General features: G+C 44.3%; 1 protein-coding gene across 2 annotated transcripts in view; it reads right to left on the bottom strand.

Moving 5' to 3' along the window:
• LOC109901903 (growth factor receptor-bound protein 10-like) overlaps positions 1–24,387 on the bottom strand; it is a 103,674-nt gene that overhangs the window by 21,469 nt on the left and 57,818 nt on the right. For both annotated transcript variants that reach the window (XM_031788409.1, XM_031788406.1), the window contains 2 exons: positions 12,136–12,394; positions 10,592–10,724 (listed from right to left, as the gene is read on the bottom strand). In XM_031788409.1, the coding sequence (XP_031644269.1) occupies positions 10,592–10,724; positions 12,136–12,359 (357 nt within the window). In that variant the 5' untranslated portion in view covers positions 12,360–12,394. The remainder of the gene's footprint in view (positions 1–10,591; positions 10,725–12,135; positions 12,395–24,387) is intronic.

Raw genomic sequence — 24,387 nt, 5'->3', positions numbered from 1 at the left:
CTGTCCACCCCTCATAGCCAGGGCGGCAGGGTAGCCTAGTGGTTAGAGTGTTGAACTAGTAACCGGAAGGTTGCAAGTTCAAACCCTCGAGCTGACAAGGTACAAATCTGTCGTTCTGCCCCCAGTTAACAGGCAGGCAGTTAACCCACTAGGCCGTCATTGAAAATAAGAATGTTCTTAATAACTGACTTGCCTAGTTAAATAAAGGTAAAATAAAATTGCTGGTTTCCTTCTAGGTTTTGGCCTTTCTAGGGAGTTTTTCCTAGCTACCGCGCTTCTTCACCTGCATTGCATGCTGTTTGGGGTTTTAGGCTGGGTTTCTGTACAGCACTTTGAGATATCAGTACAAAGGGCTATATAAATCCATTTGATTTGATTTGATCATGCACGTTTAGCAGTGTATTTAGCAGATGCTGGGGCCAGTTAAAACAGTACTTTTCTACTTTCAGAAGTGGAGAGATGTGTATGAACTAACGCCACACTGTGGTTAACATCTAGGCCACAGTGACTACTCATCCCCATCGAACATGCAAACCACTCAGCTCATGGCTGAAACTCAACCATATCCCATTGATATAACAACAGTTAGCCATGGGAGTACAGAGTACAGTACAGGGCAGCCCAGTCAAAGACAGTCAGTCTATTGGCTCAAAGGGCATGATGAAAAAACTACTCTCTTTGGAAAACAAAGTTTAGGTTATAATAAGTTATAATATATGACTAACTGTATACATTTCATTTTTTTCTGGTGGTTCCAGATATCAGCATATGTTCCAAAAATGCAGAATAACTTGACTCATTAACTAAAACTCAACAAGCTACCATTATGGAACCCACCCCCAAAACCAAACAATCCCTCAGTTCCTTAGCCACCAGAACAAACCACAAGCAAAAAGACCCACGGTTGGTGTCTATATATAGATCAAATAGAGGCTGATCCATCAGCTCTGTGCATTCCTCTGGGAAGAATCCCCCCTGAGCAGAGCCTGGAGCTCCCATACCTCCTCCCTGCCACACACATCCCATCGGCCCCAGCCTCCAACCCCAACAATTCCCTTTGAATGGCCGAGATCTTTCCCTGCGGCTCCCTACTGAGATCAATCCAGAGAGGAGCCAAATATTTCTCCAATAGGAGCAGACTGGTTAATTGCACAGCAGGGGCCTGGGTAGCACCCTTTCAGGCCACCGCACCGCAGATCATTGTCCCCTTACGGGACTCAGGGACTGCCAATGGGCACTCACAAAAGGATGACATCATTCAATTTTGACTACACAATAAAACCAGCCGCCCGCAAGCTGCACTCACTGTACTTCTACTTGCACTGTTCACCCAAGCTGTAAGGCCAGGCAAAGGCCAGCTAGCTGCTGGTGGTGGCACACACACACACACACACACACACACACACACACACACACACACGCACACACACACACAGAACCAGCTCACTCAGACTCAATAATGCTCTGCTCTGGTATAGGCCTACTACAATACAAGAAGTCAGCAGCATAATCAGTTTATTCAATTAAAGGTGAGTGCTGAGAAACGGTGAGAGAGATTTGATTTCAGAGATTTAACATAGCTGTACATTGTGTTCCAGTATAATTAGGTGTTTCTGGAGAGAAGGCGAGATCAGGCCCCATTCCAATGGCGCTGCTCTGCTCTCTACTATGGACGTACAGTCATTACTGCTATTTGAATTAAGCCAGTTGTCTTTCTGCATTTCCTCCAATGGTTGCCTTTTCAACATTGAACAAGTTAGAGATGAATTGAATGTATATGCTGAGAGTGTGGGAGTATTGTTGCATCTCTTTTTTCCTGTTTACAGAAAGCACTTTCCTTGTGTCTCCATCTCTCACTCTCTCCCCCTTTCTTTGCCCCTCTCTTTTCCCTCCTCTCTCTGTGAACACAAGTTCCACTTGAGAGAAATCTGAGCTGTCCTACTTTCCTGTATGAGAGAGAGTTGAGGGAGAGGCAGAGAGAGATAGAGTTGAGAGAGAGGGAGGGAGGAAGAGAGACGGCAGGGTAGAGAGAAAAGCAGAAAGTTGAGAGTGAGAGTTGAGAGTGAGAGAAGCTGTCCTCTTCTCAGATTAAAGAGCAAGAGAGTTGTGAGGGAGAGAGGCCTGCTCTGCCCTGCAGTGGAGGATTCCATGCCGTCTCCATGACCTACATGAGTCCAGCTGAAGCTTTGCGGGCCCGCTGAGACACTCTACTCGGGCCAGATGAACTAACAGCTTGCAGCAACACATTCCACCCTGTCAAGCCTCCATCCTGGACACAGAGCAGGGCAGTTCACATTCCCTCCAGTAAAGTCATGCAATGATGAATCAACTGGTCTTTTCTCACACGTTCAATATAGGCTAAACACACACTATATTTGGATGGCTATTGCATCATTTTATCAGACTAAAACTGTGGCATATGCAGATAGTAAACAGTAGCAGCAGTATATGTGAATCAAAACATTTAGTGCAAAAAGGGTCAATGTAGATAGTTAAATTGTTAACCAAATGATACCCGGACTAACTATTTAGCAGTCTTATGGCTTGGGGTGGCTGGAGTCTGACAATTTTTAGGGCCTTCCTCTGATACTGCCTGGTATAGAGGTCCTGGATGGCAGGGAGCTCGGCACCAGTGATGTACTGGGCAGTATGCACTACCCTCTGTAGCGCCTTCCGGTCGGATGCCAAGCAGTTGCCATACCAAGCGGTGATGCAGCCAGTCAAGATGCTCTCAATAGTGCAGTTGCAGAACTTTTTGAGGATCTGAGAGCCCATGCCAAATCTTTTCAGCCTCCTGAGGGGAGGAGGCGTTGCCGTGCCCTCTTCACAACTGTGTTGGTGTGTTTGGATCATGATAGATCCTTAGTGATGTGGACACAGAGGAACTTGAAGCTCTCGACCCGCTCTACTACAGCGGGGGCGAACGGGGGGCGTGCTCGGCTCTCCACGGTCTTCCTGATGTTGAGGGTGAGGTTGTTGCATTCCTATAGGCTGTCTCATCATTGTCGGTGATCAAGCCTACCACCGTCGTGTCGGCAAACTTAGTGATAATGTTGCAAGTCATGCGTGGACACACAATCATAGGTGAACAGAGAGTCCAGGAGGGGACTAAGCACACACCCCTGAGGGGCCACGTGTTGAGGGTTAGTGTGGCGGATGTGTTGTCTCCCCTCACCCCCTCGGGCGACCCGTCAGGAAGTCTAGGATCCTGTTGCAGAGGGAGGTGTTCAGTCCCAGGGTCCTTAGCTTAGTGATGAGAAAAAAAATCGACCCACGGTTGAATCTAGTTGATGATCCCTGTGTTATAGTAATGAACAGGCCTGTACTAAGTGAGGGAATGGTTATGGCTTGTAAAGCTAACATGACACGGCTAACCAGGGTATCGTCTAGCAGTCTCAAAATAAGAGACATAAAACACAAAGGAACATGAAGGTGTCGACCTATAACCTTCCGTTCTTATTTCCGTAATAAAGAAAAGAACAGCACAAATCAACCAAGGCATTTAGCAGCATGAAAAAAATCCACTTTTATGTCAACTTCCCTCATAGAAGCGCTTGCCTGTGAGTGACCCAACATCGCCTGTACATACATGTTGACCATTTGACCTCATCAGCACATAGAAAATAGGTTTGTTACTTAGTTTCACCTGTGACCTGGCAGGCTCAGTGTACAGAGTGAGGGACCTTAATGTCCTTCTCCCAATGTGGGACCACAGCCAGAGAGTTTGTCCAGGTAAGCTTACATCATAGCAGTTAGCATAGCCTATACTAGCATGGTCTAGCATAGCCTAGCCCCCTCCAATTCATATCTGGACTTTAAAGCATATCATTCTTCCCCCCTAATCTGGGACTGATTTAAACCTGGGACACCATGTTGGTGCAATTAATTATCAGGTACATAGAACAGAAAACCAGCAGTAGTCTAGCTTGACAACTCACACTAAATTATTCCGCTGCTCTGTCGTTTGCTACATACTTTAGTCTGAGACTGTCATCATTTAAATAGTTTGTGGTGACGAGGAGCGTTACAAAAAAACAATGTCATCATCGATCGGATCATCTCTAACCAATCAGAGTATCAAAGCCAATTACGAATTTACAAACCGTGTTCTGGCTCAGGCCCAACCGATCGGTTTCTGGACCAATCAGAGACAAACGGGGAGGGACTCATTGCGGAAAATAAATTAACATCCATAGGCGTGGCATAGCGTTTGGCTGAAGCAGTAGTCCGGACCTCGGGTAAGATTTAAACACCCTTTGCCCAGCCTAATATAGCGTAGCATAGCGTCTCTCAGTTCCCCAGAACTTAACACACAAAGCAGGACAAGCCAGGGCTGTTGATTAAACAGTCACAGATATTTGTCACTGAGTGACTGCTGCACTGGCCAAGTAATCCAAGCAGCAGGTCGAGGCTTGTCTTGCTGGGTAAGTGGAGGGTTAAATATGGCCTGACACATGAGATGTTCCAGAATAAACCACAAGCTCCCTGGCACGCCACCAACAAGCATTTGTTAACAACACAGTTGCAATTTGTATCTCAAGAGTGCTGCCAGTCAGCGTGCAACACATAGATACACACAGATACGCTGGCTTTGCGGACACACGTACACACACACACGTATGCAGGCACCAATTTAAGACCTGCAAGTGAACAGCATGCTTACTTCACCCAAGCAATGTCATTAGATACTCAGCTACAGTACAGCAGCCTCTCCTCTCCAGTACCTCTGCCTGATACGTGCCTCAATTAATTAAATTGAACCCAAACAATTCTCTTTGGGAGGTTGAGAAAGATCTAGTCAGAGCCGAGCCAGCTGAAAGTCCTACAAGCAGTTGCAGGAAGAATGTTCTCTCCCAGCAGCAGCACAGAACGCCTAGTACTGACTGGTCCCATGTAATCCTTCCATGTTCCATTTGGGAACATTCTTTGGGAAGGAGAAACAATAAGCATGCATTGCTTCAATACACAGGGCTCTGAACAATTATGGGCCGTGATTACATGATACTTTGCCTAAGTTCTAAATGGGACTCTTCCCTACATAGTGCACAACTTTTCTTTCTATGGGCCCTGATCAAAAGTAGTGCACTATATAGGAAATAGGGTGCCATTTGGCCTGTCCACTAAGTCAGCCCGCTGTGGGATCTGGGATGTGCTGCTTCACTCTTGGTGTGGTTTAAGAGCCTGTTAAAACAGACTCCCTCTAGTCTAGAAGCAAGGCAGCACATTTCTGGCACTGGTCACTTTGATCTCCAACTCAGCGCTGCAGAACACATTAACCTGAAATTGTGTTCCAACGCAATTAACCTAAACACTCAGACGAGCCAACATCAGCAAAATACCAACATTTTATTTACAGTGGAAAAAGATGAACTCTGACCCAAACTCGGGCATTCCTGAATCCCCAGCAGCCAAGTATGATGCTCAGCTGATGCTCAGGTGATAGAATGCTGCACATCCCTACTAACATGTAGTGAGTTTACTGTGACATTGATGAGTGGCCTCATATGCTCTGCCATGGAATTTACAACATTTACAATTATGCACATTATATTCATTCTATGTTCTAATTAGCCAATTATTACATTCCATACACAGCCATTACTGTTCATGTGAATCCAAGCAATGTGGATGACATCAAGTGGAGACTCCTTTCGCAATGTCAAGTTCACCCACTGTGCCACCAATGTCAAGTTCACCCACTATGCCACCAATGTCAAGTTCTCCCACTATGCCACCAATGTCAAGTTCTCCCACTATGCCACCAATGTCAAGTTCTCCCACTATGCCACCAATGTCAAGTTCTCCCACTACTCCACCAATATCAAGTTCACCCACTATGCCACCAATGTCAAGTTCTCCCACTATGCAACCAATGTCAAGTTCTCCCACTACTCCACCAATATCAAGTTCACCCACTATGCCACCAATGTCAAGTTCACCCACTATGCCACCAATGTCACGTTCTCCCACTACGCCACCAATGTCACGTTCTCCCACTATGCAACCAATATCAAGTTCTCCCACTATGCCACCAATGTCTAGTTCTCCCACTATGCCGCCAATGCCACTCACTAACTGACTGAGTGGCTGCTTTTCCAAGCCTCTTACCTCACCATGTGTAAATATGCATCGCTACAGTAAGGAGCTCAGAGGCTATTAACCATATTGCTCATCTCTCTCTCCACACACTCCTACTCCTCTTCTCCTTTCAGCGTGCGTGCCAGCTGCTGAGTTCACAGAAACATTTAAAAGGATAAAGTGTTGTACACAAGGGAAGAGGCGGAGGGAGGGGATGGGAGCGGGAGGGGAACCTGTGTCACCGGTGTGTCAACATAACAACAGTCTAATAGAAACAGAAAGGAGGCTAAGCTAAGGAGGACCAGGCACCAGGCATGACAGTGCAGTTTATTAACCCAGTAATAGGGCTGCAGCACAGTTGCGTCACATGCGGTGTCGCTGGCGTGCTTAGACTTGTCCCTGATGGTGTGTGGTATGGGCTAGAACCCAGAGTCTGACTGCATGGTGATGGATGCCCTTGGACGCTGTGCTGTGAGAGCCAGTTATGTGGCCTCTTAGGACTGATGACTTACTACAGAGCAGACATGACAGACAGAGACAGACAGACAGGACTGGGACGGAGGGCGCTCAAGGTACAGACAGCACATTCAGATCTGCAGCTTCTGTCCAACCAATGCCAACCCATAGACAACTCACATCAGATCAGCATACGTCCACTAATTACAGAGATCATTGTGTCCAGATCAGTTGAAGACACAACACTAGGGACAGGGTGTCCAGGTCAGTCAGGGGGGCAGCATCAGGATCAGTTAGTATAGTGACTACTGGTTGGTCAAGACCCTCCATCTTCAGCCCAGTTAACAGATCATGAAAGACCCTACGCCACCAGGGTTGTCAAAACCAGCCAGTGAACATCCGTCCGTCCAGAACGAAACAAGTCAGTTATTTGTTAACACTACCATTTAAGAGCACAGCTGGGGTGAGACACAGAGAGAGCGAGAGAGAGAGAGCTAGGTCATTGACTGATACTTTGGGGGGGAGGCACATGAAAATCATATAGGCATCGTGTAACACATTGCGCAGTGATCCCTGACAGGCCTGCCGGCAGCACAGCGTTCGCATGCCTCCAATGCGCGGGGGCTGGGGAAGAGGAATGGGAGCCTGTCAGAAAGCGCTCAGAGGTTGGAAAATTCTGTAAACAGCTAACCTTCTCACCGGCCCTACTCCGCCAGCCAGCCAGGCCTCCAGGGTCGGCATGCAGGCAGGCAGGAAGGCAGAAAGATGGACGTACAGACAGAGCCGATTCTAGAGGGCAGACACTGCATGCTGGGAGAGAAAAGCAGAGCCAGCTGTGGAGCAGGGCTCATCTCTACGACCCTCAGCCTCACACACACACACACTGCAAAGGTTTTTAGGCAACATGTCTTTATCTCAGTATAGTGGGCCAATCACAAGCCGGAAAAACATGCTTTAGAACTGCTTTACAAACACTGCATGTTCTAGCCAAAGGTACATAGAACCAAATAAATATATGCTTATTTTCCATCTCCATCTCCCTGCATCTACAGACTACAGCTCATGCTGCCAGTTCTTACAGACCAGGCCTGGGTTCAAATAGTATGTGTCTTCTGTCAAATACTTTCATTGAGCCTGTCTGAAGTGCCAGATTGGCGGGGCTTGCATTTTCCACGGGTTTCATTGAACCAGGCAAGCTCTATCAAGCAGCTGAAAGTATTTTAAAAGAAAATGAATACACTTTGAACCCAGGGTCTGCTAATACAGGCTCTGATCCCCAGTGCCATAAAAGTCAAGTCAGGATTAGCCAGGGACATATTTATTCGAAATATACATCCCTTTTACAGTAATCTTGGCTCTGCTATAGTAATGACTAAGAGTGACTCTCTTCCAGGAAAGAGTTCACCGCATCCTTCCCATTTCTTTCAACTAAGGGGGGGTAGTGGGCGTTGGCAATGGCATGGTCCCCACCGAACATTTCAAGGCCGTCCTCTTGGCCGCAGAAACAAAATGTTGCAGTTTTAAAGCTAGTTTCCTGCAATTCTACACATTTTGCCATTGCTTATGTCGTGTTCTTATGTTATCTGAGTGACTCAAACATTATTAAAAAATCTATGGGGACCCATGCCATTTTTTGAATTTTAGATTCTCCCTGTCTAGTTTTTATTTTGGTGATTGTAGTTCTCAAAGATGATCTTATTTAAAAACATACAGCTCCATTATCTTTTCTACATACTTTATATCTGCTTTTAGTCATTTAAGTTTACACTGAAAACTTTTTAACATCCTGAAAATGTGTTTTTAATATAACTAAAAAACATATACAGTACCTGTCACGCCCTGGCCATAGAGAGGATTTTATTCTCTATTTTGGTTAGGCCAGGGTGTGACTAGGGTGGGCATTCTATGTTCATTTTCTATGTTTTGTATTTCTTTGTTGTTTGGCCGGGTATGGTTGTCAATCAGAGTCTATCGTTGTCTCTGATTGAGAACCATACGTAGGTAGCTTTTTCCCACTGGGTTTTTGTGGGTAGTTGTTTTCTGTTTTTGTCTCTGCACCAGACAGAACTGTTTCGGTTATTCCCTTTGTTATTTTTGTATTTAGTGTTCAGTGTCAATAAAATAACATGAACACGTACCACGCTGCGCTTTGGTCCTCACCTTCTTCCACCAACAGCCGTTACAGTACCAGTCAGAAGTGTGGACACAACTACTCATTCAAGGGTTTTTCTTTTACTATTTTCTATATTGTAGAATAATAGTGAAGACATCAAAACTATGGAATAATGTAGTAACAAAAAACATGTTAAACAAATCAAAATATACTTTAGATTCTTCAAAGTAGCCACCCTTTGCCTTGATGACAGCTTTGCACACTCTTGACATTCTGTCATCCAGCTTCAGGAGGAATGCTTTTCCAATCATTTTTTTAAACCTTTATTTAACTAGGCAAGTCAGTTAAGAACAAATTCTTATTTTCAATGACGGCCTAGGAACAGTGGGTTAACTGCCTGTTCAGGGGCAGAACGACAGATTTGTACCTTGTCAGCTCGGGGATTTGAACTTGCAACCTTTCGGTTACTAGTCCAAAACTCTAACCACTAGGCTACCCTGCCGTCCCAATACTCTTGAAGAAGTTCCCACATATGCTGAGCACTTGTTGGCTGCTTTTCCTTCACTCTGTGGTCAAACTTATCCCAAACCATTTCAATTGGGTTGAGGTCGGGTGATTGTGGAGGCCAGGTCATCTAATGCAGCACTCCATCACCTTCATTCTTGGTCAAATAGCCCTTACACCAGATGGGATGGCGTATCGCTACAGAATGCTGTGGTAGCCATACTGGTTAAGTGTGCCTTGAATTCTAAATAAATCACAGTCACCAGCAAAGCACCCCCACACCACCTCCTCCTTGCTTCACGGTGGGAACCACACATGCAGAGAATCTGTTCACCTATTCTGTGTCTCACAAAGACACGGCGGTTGGAACCAAAAATCTAAAATAATCAGACCAAAGGACAGATTTTCACCAGTCTAATGTCCATTGCTCGTGTTTCTTGGCCCAAGCAATTATGTTCTTCTTAACGGTGTCCTTCAGTAGTGTTTTCTTAGCAGCAATTCGACCATGAAGGCCTGATTCACACAATCTCCTCTGAACAGTTGATGTTGAGATGTGTCTGTTACTGGAACTCTGTGAAGCATTTATTTGGGCTACAATCTAAGGTGCAGTTAACACTAATGAACTTACTTATCCTCTGCAGCAGAGGTAACTCTGTGTCTTCCTTTCCTGTGGCGGTTCTCATGAAAGACAGTTTTAATATTGCGCTTGACGGTTTTTACGACTGCACTTGAAGAATCTTTCCAAGTTATGGAAATGTTCCAGATTGACTAACCTTCATGACTTAAAGTAATTATGGACTGTCGTTTCTCTTTATACTTATTTTAGCTGTTCTTGCCATAATATGGACTTGGTCTTTTACCAAACATCTTCTGTATCCCACCCCTACCTTGTCACAACTCAACTGATTGGCTCAAACGCATTAAGAAGGAAATTAATCCCACAAATTAACTTTTAACAAGGCACACCTGTTAATTTGAATGCATTCCAGTTGACTACCTCATGAAGCTGGTTGAGAGAATGCCAAGAGTGTGCAAAGGTGAAATTAAGGCAAAGGGTGGCTACTTTGAAGAATCTAAATATATTTTGATTGACTAAACACGTTTTTGGCTACTACATGATTCCATGTGTTATTTCATAGTTTTGATGTCTTCACTATTATTCTACAATGCAGAAAATAGTACAAATAAAGAAAAACCTTTGAATGAGTAGGTGTGTCCAAACTTTTGACTGGTAGTGTATTTTGGAGTGGCGGCAACAATTCAGCAGAGGCAACCCGCCACTGATTCTGATGAGAGATAATGACTGTGGGAGAAATAAACCAAACTGCTGTGGTACTGTAGGATGTACGACACCATACTTTAGTGGCCATTTTCAAGAACAATCTTCATGGTTAGCTAAGCTATCATAGTAAGGAGTGAAGAGAAGGGTCTCTGACTTACGTATGTGCCTGAGGGCTGACATGGAGGTAAGGACCCAGGGCTGAGGACAGGAGAGCCGGAGAGCTCGGGAAAGGGGTTGGGGATGGCTGGCAGAGAGGAGGTCCGGAGCTGCTGCTCCTCTTCCTGCAGTCTCCTGAGAATCACAACATTCAGGGAGGACATTAACAAAGTGGGAGACAGACACACAAAGACAGACTGAAAAAGCTGTTATGAAGAAGATGAATGCAGATCATGAGAGCACGAGGACAGTCTCCCCTAATATAAACCCAATGCTTTGTGGCTGAGTATGAATAATGAATAATCCACGGTTTCACAGTGAGTGAGACTGCTGTCGAGCCGGGGCCTCATGCCCATTACTCTCTGATCACTGCACTGTGAGCTGATTCTTTCTGCCACACCACAGGAAGACTGCCAGCGTTTGAGGAGCTACTAATTACATGCAATATTCATCAAACCATTATTTCATGCAGTTTCTAGAGGAAAGTGCCCATTTCATGACCTGCTGCAAGAGCAACAGCCTGTTCCTTCACTGTCTGCCTGTAAATAAGAAACCGACTAGGGCTGTGCCCCCAATGGCATCCTATTATTCCAATTATAGTGCATTACTTTTGACCAGGGCTTATTGGGCTCTGGTCAAAAGTAGTACACTATGTAGGGAATATGATGCCATTTGGGATGCAACCCCTGACTGTCAATCAGAAAGAGACTAGAGGTTGGCTTGGCTTTATCAGATGACTAGCATCTGAAGTGAACTGCAGCAGCCAGGCAGATAGCCATCATTAGCATCTCTCTACACTTTCTCCAAACCCAGGCAGGGAGGGGAGTTCAAAAGGAGAAGTGTTTGATGCAGTTCCATGTGAGGCAGGAGCAGGGTGCTATTCGGAGGTCAGGACTGAATAATAAACTGAACCGTATCATTTCAATCTGACAGAATGCACCAACGATACATCTCATTACCAGCCAGTGCCAAACTTTCTCTAGGGATCCAAAATAATGGATGCTATAACTCTGACAGACCATTTTAGATTTCATTAAGACCAGAGGTGAATAAAAGTTCCTCTCAGCTTATGGGAGTAGTTGACACCCGGTTTCTAGAATTAAAGAGAATTTTAACTTGGTCTCCCCCTCTGCTATGCTATGTTAGGACAAGGGGAAAGTGACGGGGAGAATGGGTCACACAGAGATTGCAGATAGGCAAAACTATGAACTATAATAAGCACATATACCTGTCCTCACAGAGCATACTGAGAACATGGTCCCTTGTTTAGATGTACATTGTTTAGATGGACCATGAGAACATGGTCCCTTGTTTCTGTACAGCACTTTTGATTGATTGATAGAGGACTTTTATCTATCAGGTGTGGGTGTGTTGTGTGTGGGTGCTCACCAACAGTATGCCATACACACAACTGTGTCCAGTAAGTGCTGTGTGTGTGTGTGTGTGTGTGTGTGTGTGTGTGTGTGTGTGTGTGTGTGTGTGTGTGTGTGTGTGTGTGTGTGTGTGTGTGTGTGTGTGTGTGTTCGTTCCAACACAGTAGACATACCTGACGGCGAGGATGTGCATGGGCTGGGAGCGTCGGAGTCTCTGTTTGGGGGAGGTGGGGCTGTGCTGCAGCTCGCTGGCGGAGGTGTGGGTGTGGGGGGGCATGGGGGCACTGCGGTGGTGGTTGCGGTGCACATGCACCTGGCCGTTGTGCTGCAGGAGGGGAACCGACTCAGACTGCACGCTGCTGCATGTGGAGTACAGGCTCTCGAACGAGGAGTTCATGTCATTCACCAGCGCCTCCAGGTCCACATCATCTTCTGTAGGTGGAGGAGGGAGAGACAGGAGAGAGAGAGAGAGTCTGTGTGTGTGATATTCAGAGACAGACACAAAGTGCGTGTGTGTATGTATGTGTGTTTGTGTGTGTGTGTGTTATATCATATGCACATCCCAAAAATCTCTACGGCACCAGGTTGACCTCTACTGTTCACGTGCTTTATTCCTGCATGTAGGTTACATGTGTAAGAATCTACTTCTCTCAATACTTCATGCACACCTGTCATCACCAACCAGTTTTGCAGTGTAGCTGCACACACACAAAAACCCTAACATGACATAGCTTAATCATCATTACCAACCTGTCAGGCAGTGAAGCTAATTCACCTGTTGAAACACTCCCTACGTTAACTACATGTTCATGTTATCAAGGCTCTCTGTATCTCTAGGGAAGACTAGAGAACAAGCCGAGACCTGTAGTCTCAATACTCCCATCCTTCAGCATAATCACTACTGGCCTCAGGGTAAGAGATCAAACCAGGCCATTGGTTAAGAGGCACAGAGGTCACTCCCAGTGAGTCAATGGTGGATGGAAGTTTTGACAGTTCAGAGTTATGTCCCAAATGGCGCCCTATTCCCTATATAGTTCACAAGGTAAGGAATATGGTGCCATTTGGGACGTTCGTTTCATTACTGTGGGGGAGTGTCTGCAGGGCATGTCATCTCCTAATAATCATTATCTCTGAGACAATGAACAGCCAGTAATAGAAAACTACTGATATTTTCTCAAGTTTCCCCTTTTATTCACCATTGCTATACTGCAGTTACCTATTTCACCACTAGATGTTGCTCAAACTCTACCGTGCAATTCAGGGCTTTGGATGTCCACTTTGGCAATTAGAATGTTCTGCACTGTATGCTATTGTTACCTGGCTGGGCCGGGGTAAGTAGAAAGACCAACGCAATTCTTCATTCATTTATTCTATGTTGTGGTTTTAATCAATCACTTTGAATGGTGAAATTCATAGCATGTGCAATAGGGAACACCACATTTTCTAAATGTTACATCATGGCATCGATTTGCATACTATGGATTTGCAAGCCTAAATAGTATTAAAATACATTAATACCCAAATCTTATCATTCCTTCATAATGAACCATTGTACGCATTTTCAAATGTAAAGCATGTAACTATAGCCTAATATTCAAACAAATAATGAGCCATTGAGAACAGTCCCCAGTATCTCCCCACAACCTATGCTGACCCAGTGATGCAGTTCCTACCCCCGCCCCCCTCATACAGAGCTGCAGCTGACAGACAGGCGGACTAACCTATGCCTTTTGAGGAACCTTTCCTGAAAAGGTGTCCCCTAACCAGCTGTATCACAGGTGCCTAATCTGTCAGTATTAATAGTCAGTGAGGTAAGCACCTTCTCTACAAGATCCTGGAGAGTTAAAGACACATGTAGGCTACAGAAGTGTACTGTACGGTCTAAAATAGCTTTGTGTTAGGTGAATAGTATTCATGTGTTTTCTAACAAGATAACATTTAGTTACTTACACCTAAGTAGTCAGGCATGTTGTCTACATACCGTTACATGTGGGGGTGAAACTCTAGAACGAAGATCCAATCCGATCAAGATATTTGGGGGCGTGGTTGGATAATAGCCAAACTAGATTGTCAACAATAAGCTTATGGCCCAATTTATTAGCTAGAACCGTGACAGGTAAAAACTCACGCACACACAGACTCACACACACCCAACAGGGTCAGGATTATTTGTCTTTGACACTGTGTTTAGAAAATAGAAAAATTACACTAGTGGAGCTTGGCAGAAGTTTTAGGGACATAAACATCTTTATTTATGTCCATCAAACAAGCAACAGTCACAGCAGGCCTGGCCCTACAATATTACTGCCATAAATTAGACACTCTTAAAATACCATGAGAGCAGACAGCAGCGTTCATCAATTACCTTTGGCTCTGGAGCACGAGGACAACAAGGAAAGCCTGGACAGAGACAGGATGGGACAACAGGCAAAGCCAAGAATGGAATGAGGATGAAGCACATGGACAAGGCTAGCAGAGCCAGGGATTGAAGGTTAAAATGGGATGGAAAGCGACAGGATGAGGATGAAGCATATGGACAACAAGCGACCTTTCAGAGACTTTGGGTCGTTGAAAAGACTGTATGAGTCCCATGTAATATTATTATTAACAAGACAAGCACAGCCAGTGACAGGATGGTTATGAAGCATGAGGAACAGGATGCTCGAGTTCAGGAACAGGATGCTCGAGTTCAGGAACAGGATGCTCGAGTTCAGGAACAGCATGCTCGAGTTCAGGAACAGCATGCTCGAGTTCAGGAACAGCATGCTCGAGTTCAGGAACAGCATGCTCGAGTTCAGGAACAGCATGCTCGAGATCAGGAACAGCATGCTCGAGATCAGGAACAGCATGCTCGAGTTCAGGAACAGGATGCTCGAGTTCAGGAACAGGATGCTCGAGTTCAGGAACAGGATGCTCGAGTTCAGGAACAGGATGCTCGAGTTCAGGAACAGCATGCTCGAGTTCAGGAACAGCATGCTCGAGTTCAGGAACAGCATGCTCGAGTTCAGGAACAGCATGCTCGAGTTCAGGAACAGCATGCTCGAGTTCAGGAACAGCATGCTCGAGTTCAGGAACAGCATGCTCGAGTTCAGGAACAGCATGCTCGAGTTCAGGAACAGCATGCTCGAGTTCAGGAACAGCATGCTCGAGTTCAGGAACAGCATGCTCGAGTTCAGGAACAGCATGCTCGAGTTCAGGAACAGCATGCTCGAGATCAGGAACAGCATGCTCGAGTTCAGGAACAGGATGCTCGAGTTCAGGAACAGGATGCTCGAGTTCAGGAACAGGATGCTCGAGTTCAGGAACAGGATGCTCGAGTTCAGGAACAGCAGATGCTAGAGGAGCACAAGGCTAATAGAAGTCTGTCTGGAATAGAGCCAAGGTCAGGAGTAGAAGGTCTGGTCCGTCAGAAGGTAGATGCAGGGTCAGGGGAGCACATGAAGGTTTAGACACTTAAGCAATAAGGCACGAGGGGGTGTGGTATATAGCCAATATACCATGCCTAAGGGATGTTCTTAGCACGACAAGTGCCTGGATACAGCCTTTAGCCGTGGTATATTGGCTATATACCACAAAACCGAGGTGCCTTATTGCTATTATAAACTGGTTACCAACGTAATTAGTAGTAAAAATAAATTTGTAGTAAAAATAAATGTTTTGTCATTCCTGTGGTATACGGTCTGATATACCACGGCTGTCAGTCAATCAGCATTCAGGGCTCGAACCACCCAGCTTATAATATCTAATAATAACTTCCATTAATGTCTGTTATAGGGCACCTGCTCATGTTTTCTCAAATGATGCATATTTTTTACATTTCAAGTAGTCCCTGAATTAGGCTAGAGAGACTGGACTGTCTAAATGATGTTGTGACCACAATTACATCTGGTCTTGCAGTGAGATCTACCAGGAAAAGGAATTCTAGGAAAAGGAATTATACAACTCCCTCCAGTGCCAGTGGCTAACACTAACCTGACATAAAATTGTCTCGCTAGTCTAGAGATCCGTCTCATGCAGAGGCAAGGAGAAAGAGAGAGAGGGTGCTGTTCAATTTCCTTAAATGGCTGTCATGCAAGCTGAACGCTGAATACCTTATTAAGAGCAGTTGTCTCACACTCTGATTAAATCAATCGGCAGAATTTACATTTTGGACTGAGAACATCTCGTTCAGGTTTCAAGCTTATTTTGATATGGCTGAATAATACATTAGAATATAATAGCCTCTTAGAAAAAAAGCTAAACTATTAAAACCATGACTTAAAAATATCAGATAATGGTATAAGATGGAGGGAATGTTGGAACGTAACTAACGGAATTACAGTTAACAAAAATGTATGCTTAATCCAGTATAAACTAAAGTATAGAATTTATTATACAAGAGACAACATTCCCAAATTCTACACCACAATGGCAGAGTCACAGAGTCATGTCTTAAGTATAAAACTAATAATGACTCAGTAATCCATGCCTTCATAAAGTTATGGGTGGAGTTAGAAAGTTGGCTGTCAGAACTATTACAATATAAAAGTATTTTTAATCCGTCTGGCTGCATATTTCAAGACATGGAATATGAGGGTGCAGTGGGATACCCAATGGGATGGATGATACTTTCATCATCAATCATCTTGAAAAAATGTACACTTAAAACTGGAAATCAACCAATCCTCAATTGTTAACAGAATGGAAAGGTCAAATGCTTTATTGTCTAAATGTTGAAAGTGTGTGGGCGACAGAGAGAAACAACATGGTGCAAGTCTGAGGCCATGTGGCAGAGAGTGATGTGGGCTCTGGAGATGGGGGTGTGAGCAGGTGGGTCAGTGAAGGATGATGTTTGTGTGTGTTTGAATGCTGTCGTTTGTATGTGTATGTTTTGTATTGTCCCCAAAAAAATCTAATTGTACAAAAAACAATAATTATTTGTATAAAATAATATAATAGCCATAGGGCTCTGGTCAAAAGTAGAGCACTATATAGGAAATAGGGTGCATTACCTAGGCAATAGGGTGCCAGTTGGGACACACACTTTGTCAGTACTGTAGGGGCCAAACCGGGGCTGGCAGGTGGCGGGGCATAGCGGTTAGCATAAAGCCCTGCATCGCGACGGAATGGTTCCCCCACTCTCTCTCACCATTCCAGATTGTTTGCTTCAACAGCCGATGCTTCTCTTTTCACTGTCTATTATTAATTTGTAAAAGGGAAAAGGCTGGCAAGCCCTGGTGATGACTCCATAAAAGCTGTTTGGGATGTTTCCGATGCTTAGCAGACCATTATATGGACCAAATTCCTTATGGCTTTTCTTTACAACCACTCAGTAATGTATGTATTCATTATAATCTTCCTATCTGAATTAATTATGAGTGGCATCGTCTCAACCAAATTTCCCCCCTGCCCTTTCCCAATGTACTGCTGCTACACACACACCTGCTAAACTAAAGGGAAATAATATGTGTGATAGTTAAGTTGCTCTTATCAGGAGTTCGGGATAACAAAGCAAAAAGTACTTTGATGAAAGTGAGGTGTTGACAACGTATCCCAGTCCCTCTAACCAGCCACTGTCAATTAGCATTCAAATGTGTAGAAAACAGAGGGGAGCTGGCATGGCTGGAAGTCGGGAAATGGCACAGCGTCCTTGGGATGTGACGAGGAGACCGGACGATAGGAAGACAACACAGGGAAGAATGGCCCACGTGAAAGGAATCAGTGGACCCATTCTTTCACGGTTCACACAGATACAGTCTTAACTGTACAGGGTGGTTCTACAGTGACTAGGACGATACTGGGACAATACGGAGTGCCACCACACACACTGAGGACAGTGGCCCAATCAGAATTGTACAAAAAACAATAATGGTCACAATACAAAAAACAATAATGGTCACTCTGACAAAGCCCAATCAGAATGAGCAGAAGAGCCTGTTCTTGGGAAACACTTAATCAGTTTAAATCAGCGTATTTAATTTACATCAGCTACCATAATCTCAAAAGAACCACCCTCCTCATCACGTCTTTCATCTGAGGAATGCGTGATTGGATATTGCCTGTTCCAGATTTCATCAAAACCTGAGCACCAGCCAGGGCTACAAGCCAGGGCCTATGACTCTCAACAAAGCATAATTTGTTTTAACCTTTATTTAACTAGGCAAGTCAGTTAAGAACAAATTCTTATTTACAATGACGGCCTACCGGGTTAACTGTCTTGTTCAGAGGAAGAATGACAGATTTGAACCTTGTCAGCTCGGGGATTCAATCCAGCAACCTTACCAGTTATTGGCCCAAAGCTCTAACCACTATGGTACCTGCCTCCCTAAAGAAATAACTTTTGGAACAGGACTTTGATACTTGAAATACAAGTTAACTTCTCAACTAGAAAGTGTATTATTGGAGCGCATTGGAACCATTGATAGGATTTATTACCTAGCAACTGTGCCTGCCTGGGTTTGGGGCTGGGGCAGATACACCCACACTTCCATCAGTCTTGTTAGCCCCAAATGGCACCCTATGGCCCATAGGGCTCTGGTAAAAAGTAGTACACTATATAGGGAAGAGGATGCCATTTGGAGTACAGCCTTATGCTTCAGCCGTAGGTTATATTACTGTTTACCAGTAAACTACCAGAATGTTATTATCTTTCAAGGATTTTATGTAATCAATCACAAGACATCTAGTGGCTGTGCACTTCTGATTATCACAGGTCTCTAATTATCTCAGATGTCTAATTATCTTTATACATATTTATTTTTTTTATTTTTTTTGTCATTTAGCAGACACTTTCGTCCAGAGCAATTTACAGTAGTGAGTGCATACATTTTCATACTGGTCCCCTGTGGGAATTGAACCCACAACCCTGTCATTGCAAGCGCCATGCTCTACCAAGTGAGGCACAAAGGACACTGGCCTTACCACATCTACAATCGATCATATAATCAAATAAGATGACCTTAAAAAAATGAAGAAACTGTAAAACATTATCCTAAATTTAAACCATCAAATGCAAATGTTTCTGAGTGATCATATGTTAAAACTATTAAATAACAGACACATAATTTGAAAGATATTAAGTAGTATAAGCTAGGGCTGGGAATTGCCAGGGACCTCACAATATGATATGATCACAATACTTAAGTGCTGATTCTATATGTATTGTGATTCAATATGGCAAATTGAATGCGATTTGATGTTCCAAACATACAGTGCAATCTGAATTTATTCAGAACCCTTCCCTTTTTCCACATTTTGTTACATTACAGCCTTACTCTAAAATTGATTGAATAAATATAAATCCTCATCAATCTACACACAATACCCCATTTTTGCAAATTTATAAAAAATTTAAAACAGAAATACCTTATTTACATGAGTATTCAGACCCTTTGCTATGAGACTCAAAATTGAGCTCAGGTGCATCCTGTTTCCATTGATCATCCTTAATATGTTTCTACAACTTGATTGGAGTCCACCTGAGGTAAATTCAATTGACTGGACATCATTTGGAGGCTCACACACCTGTCTATATAAGGTCCCACAGTTGACAGTGTATGTCAAAGTAAAAATCAAGCAATGAGGTCGAAGAAATTGTCCGTAGAGCTCCGAGACAGGATTGTGTCGAAGCATAGGGAAGGGTACCAAAACATTTCTGCAGCATTGAAAGTCCCCAAGAACACGGTGGCCTCCATCATTCTGAAAGGGAAGAAGTTTGGAACCACCAAGACTCTTCCTAGAGCTGGCCGCCTGGCCAAACTGAGCAATCAGGGGAGAAGGGCCTAAGTCAGGGAGGTGACCAAGAACCCAATGGTCACTCTGACAGAGCTCCAGAGTTCCTATGTGGAGATGGAAGAACCTTTCAGAAGGACAACCATCTCTGCAGCACTCCAACAATCAGGCCTTTATGGTAGAGTGACCTGACGGAAGACAGTCCTCAGTAAAAGGCACATGACCGCCTGTTTGGAGTTTGCCAAAAGGCACCTAAAGGACTCTCAGAACATGAGAAGCAAGATTGAACTCTTTGGCCTGAAAGATGAACGGTGCAAAGTACAGAGAAATCCTTGATGAAAGCCTGCTCCAGAGTGCTCAGGACCTCAGACTAGAGCGAAGGTTCACCTTCCAACAGGACAACGGCCCTAAGCACACAGCCAAGACAACGTATAAGTGGCGTCGGGACAAATCTCTGAATGTCCTTGAGTGGCCCAGCCAGAGCCCAGACTTGAACCCAATCAAACATCTCTGGAGAAACCTGAAAATAGCTGTGCAGTGACGCTCCCCATCCAACCTGCCATCAGTCTTGTTCGTCCCAAATGGCACACTATGGTCCATAGGGCTCTGGTCAAAAGTAATACACTATATAGGGAAGAGGGTGCCATTTTGAGTACAGCCCTATACTTCAGCCTAGGTTTGCAAAAGGAGAGTATATTACTGCAAACTTTCTAAGTTTACCAGTAAACTACCAGAATGTTGGTATCTTTCAAGGATTTTATGTAAACTATCACAAGACATCTAGTGGCCATTTTGGGTACTTCAGATTATCACAGGTGTCTAATTATTTCTGGCCCTTTTAACATTATTCACTAAGTTGATGTTGTTAAGGCCTCATAGAAGTGAGAGAAATAAATAAATCCAAATGAAGTGTTTGTGGTGGGGGGTGGGAGGGACCTAGAGAAGAATGCCTTGTCAGGCCTAGCCTAAACCCCTCCCTGGTCCTGCCGTGTCTGGATCACAACAACCCTGCTGAGGGGCCCCTGAGATTCAGCCTCAGCCTATAGCTATGTATGTCCTCCATATTCAGTCCCAAATGGCTCTCTATTCCCTTAATAGTGCACTACTTTTGACCAGAGCCTTATGAGCCCTATAGTGCATTACATAGGGAATAGGGTGCCATTTGGGACGTAACCCAGCCTCTTGCACTCCACCCTGACTTATCTCCTTTTGCAATAGCTGAAGGCTACTCTCCACACTTCTCCCAAAGTGTGAACTTGCACAATCCCCGTCAAGGATTTTAAAGCATTGCATTGGTGTAAAGATTGGCTGGAGAGGGAGTGCCCACCATTGTTCAATCCATGACAGGGAGTGGGGAGTGAGCAAGTGGGTGGAGAATGAGGATGAGATCCTGCTGCTCACAAACAGCCTAGCCAGGGTAGCAGCAGCAGTAGCTATGTCCCAAATGGCACCCTATCCTTATAATGCACTACTTTAGACCAAGGGCCACAGGTCACTTTATCCCCTAAATGGTGCACTACTTCTGACCAGAGCAGTGCCCATAAGGCTCCGGTCAAAAGTAGTGCACTAAATGGGAAATAGGGTGTCATTTGGGATGTAGGCAGCAGTGTTTATCTGATATCTCCTGCTAATCTCTCTCCCACCTGCCCAGCCCCACTCATGGGAATGTATGGGAGAGAGAGGAGGAACCAATCATTTTGAAGGGGAGCGTCCCATGAGGTTTCTTTAAGAATGGAGCCCAAACACATTATTCACTGCATACATACCACAGTTCTGTTTGATAAAGATCTCATATTAACCCTTCAGCGACCAGACCACACCTGGCCTTCAGTGTAGCCTATGTATGAACAAAGGAAATAGTAAGTCAAATAGTTAAAGCAACAACACTGAACTAAAGGCAGACTGCAAAGGCAACGAATACTAGACTACTACTGGACTGGTAAATAGGACACAAGAAATGATGGCAAAACTACCACACCAGAGCCTTAAAACCTTTAGTCCCATTAACAGCACAACACCATGATACACCCCCACACCCACAGTGCCAGCACAAAACCCAAATAATCATTCACCTCATTTCGGCCTAATTCTCGCTACAAACGTACTTAATTATCTGCAAAAGGATTTAGCCATGTCAACAAAACTGCACCTTTACATCAAGACATTTCTTAACACAACAATGTTATAACATCTCATAAGAACATGTCATGACATACACAGGTCAATTTGTACAGTACATTAGTGTGTGTTGACAAATTATATCTGTCCTTTTACCTATAACAAACTGCTTCAATCCTTCTCATTCCTGAAATATCAAATTATTCAGGGTGCCGTTCCAACAAAAGACTTGTTCTTTCTGCCTAAGCACCAATGAGGTTTATGACAAACACACAAAGTAGGTCTTAGCCCTCAGCTCTATTAAAATCCTATAAGCACAAGTGTGGGTTTTGTGGAAAAAGAGATCGGAATTTCACAGAGGATTATAGCACTACAACAATGTCATAACACCAGAAATATGTTCCAGAAATATGTATGAGCTTTGATGTCATAAACATTGTGCTATGGATTTAGGGATGAGCATGAGTAATTGAGTACTCAAATACTGGAACTGATGTCAAAACTTGATCTCAAAACAGAGGCAAAAAAAATATTCTAATACTGTGTGGCAGCAAAGTGTTAGGCACGTCTCTCTCCATGCACACTCTTCCGCCAATTTGTGCTATTTCATTTATATCATGGTGTGAATTGTTTGTCAATGTTTATGAATTCCCTGCTATATATATATAAAAACTGGTGCCGGAAAAAATGGCAGTAGTTTTACGGGCGCCCAACCAATTGTGCTATTATGTGGAGGGTTTTCCGCGTTATTTGTAACTTATTTTGTACATAATGTTTCTGCAACCGTATCTTATGGCAGAAAACAGCTTCTGGATATCAGGACAGCGATCACTCAACTCGGATTAGACAAAGATTTTTTTCAACAACAAGCAAGACTCACATGATATTCTCCAAACACCCGGCAGGGCCGACATCCCAGTTATTCGCAAGAAGAAGCGACGCAGGTACAGAGGACGAAGAGCCGGATGCCTCGTCAGGACACGCAGAAGGCGAGTGGGAAAGCTGCTGTTACCGTCAATATTACTCGCCAATGTGCAATCATTGGACAATAAATTAGACGAGGTACGATCACGAATATCCTACCAACGGGACATCAAAAACTGTAATATCCTATGTTTCAAGGAATCGTGGCTGAATGATGACATGGATATTCAGCTAGCGGGATATACGCTGCACCGGCAGGATAGAAGAGCACACTCCGGAAAGATGGGGAGGGGGGGGGGGCGGTCTGTGCATATTTGTAAACAACAGCTGGTGCACGTAATCTAAGGAAGTCTCTAGATTTTGCTCGCCTGAAGTAGAGTATATTGTGATAAATTGCAGGCCACACTACTTGCCTAGAGAGTTCTCAGCTATATTTTTCGTGGCTGTTTATTTACCACCACAAACAGATGCTGGCACTAAGGCCGTACTCAGTCAACTGTATAAGGAAATAAGCAAACCACTCACCCAGAGGCGGCACTCCTAGTGGCCGGAGACTTTAATGCAGGGAAACTTAAATCAGTTCTACCAAATCTCTATCAACATGTTAAATGTGCAACCAGAGGGTAAAAATTCTAGATCAGCTGTACTCCACACAGAGACGCGTACAAAGTTCTCCCTCGTCCTCCATTTGGTAAATGTGACCACAACTCTACCCTCCTGATTCCTGCTTACAAGCAAAAATTAAAGCAGGAAGCACCAGTGACTCGGTCTATAAAAACATGGTCAGATGAAGCAGATGCTAAACTACAGGACTGTTTTGCTGTCACAGACTGGAACATGTTCCGGGATTCTTTCGATGATATTGAGGAATCAACCACATCAGTCACTGGCTTTATCAATAAGTGCATCGAGGACGTCGTCCCCACAGTGACAGTACGTAATACCCCAACCAGAAGCCATGGATTACAGGCAACATTCGCACTGAGCGAAGGGTAGAGCTGCCGCTTTCAAGGTGCAAGACGCTAACCCGGAAGCTTACAAGAAATCCCGCAATGCCTTGCGACGAACCATCAAACAGGCAAAGCGTCAATACAGGGCTAAGACTGAATCATACTACACTGGCTCTGACGCTCGTCGAATGTGGCAGGGCTTGCAAACTATTACAAACTACAAAGGGAAGCACAGCCGCGAGTTGCCCAGTGACACGAGCCTACCATATACATATTTGAGATGAGACTCTTACCCTGTTACGGGTGATGATGCGAATTTTCGCAGCTTTTTGTAAAAAATCGCGCAACATTTCAACGTCCTGCTACTCATGCCAGGAATATAGTATATGCATATGATAAGTATGTGTGTATAGAAAACACTCTGAGGTCTCTAAAACTGGTTAAATCGTGTCTGTGGCTATAACAGAACGTGTTTAGGAGTAAAAATCCCTGGGAAAACTGGTCACCAAAAACACAAAAAAAATATTAATCCGCCAGTCAATGTATTGTCTAAGGCGATAGACGAGGTTCCCATTACAATGCCTACAGCTTCCACACGATGCCGCCAGTACTGGCATTTCATGGCTGGTTTATCCTTGGTGAGATGACGTATAGGCACATCCTGTCTTGGGGCGAACCAGAGGAAGTTATGAAAGTGAAAAATGGCCGATGATTTCAAGACTT

This window comes from Oncorhynchus kisutch, linkage group LG2, assembly GCF_002021735.2.
Source record: "Oncorhynchus kisutch isolate 150728-3 linkage group LG2, Okis_V2, whole genome shotgun sequence".
Classification (NCBI taxonomy): Eukaryota; Metazoa; Chordata; class Actinopteri; order Salmoniformes; family Salmonidae; genus Oncorhynchus; species Oncorhynchus kisutch.
The sequence above is the reverse complement of the archived record's forward strand: the minus strand, read 5'-3'. Positions and strand labels throughout refer to the sequence as shown.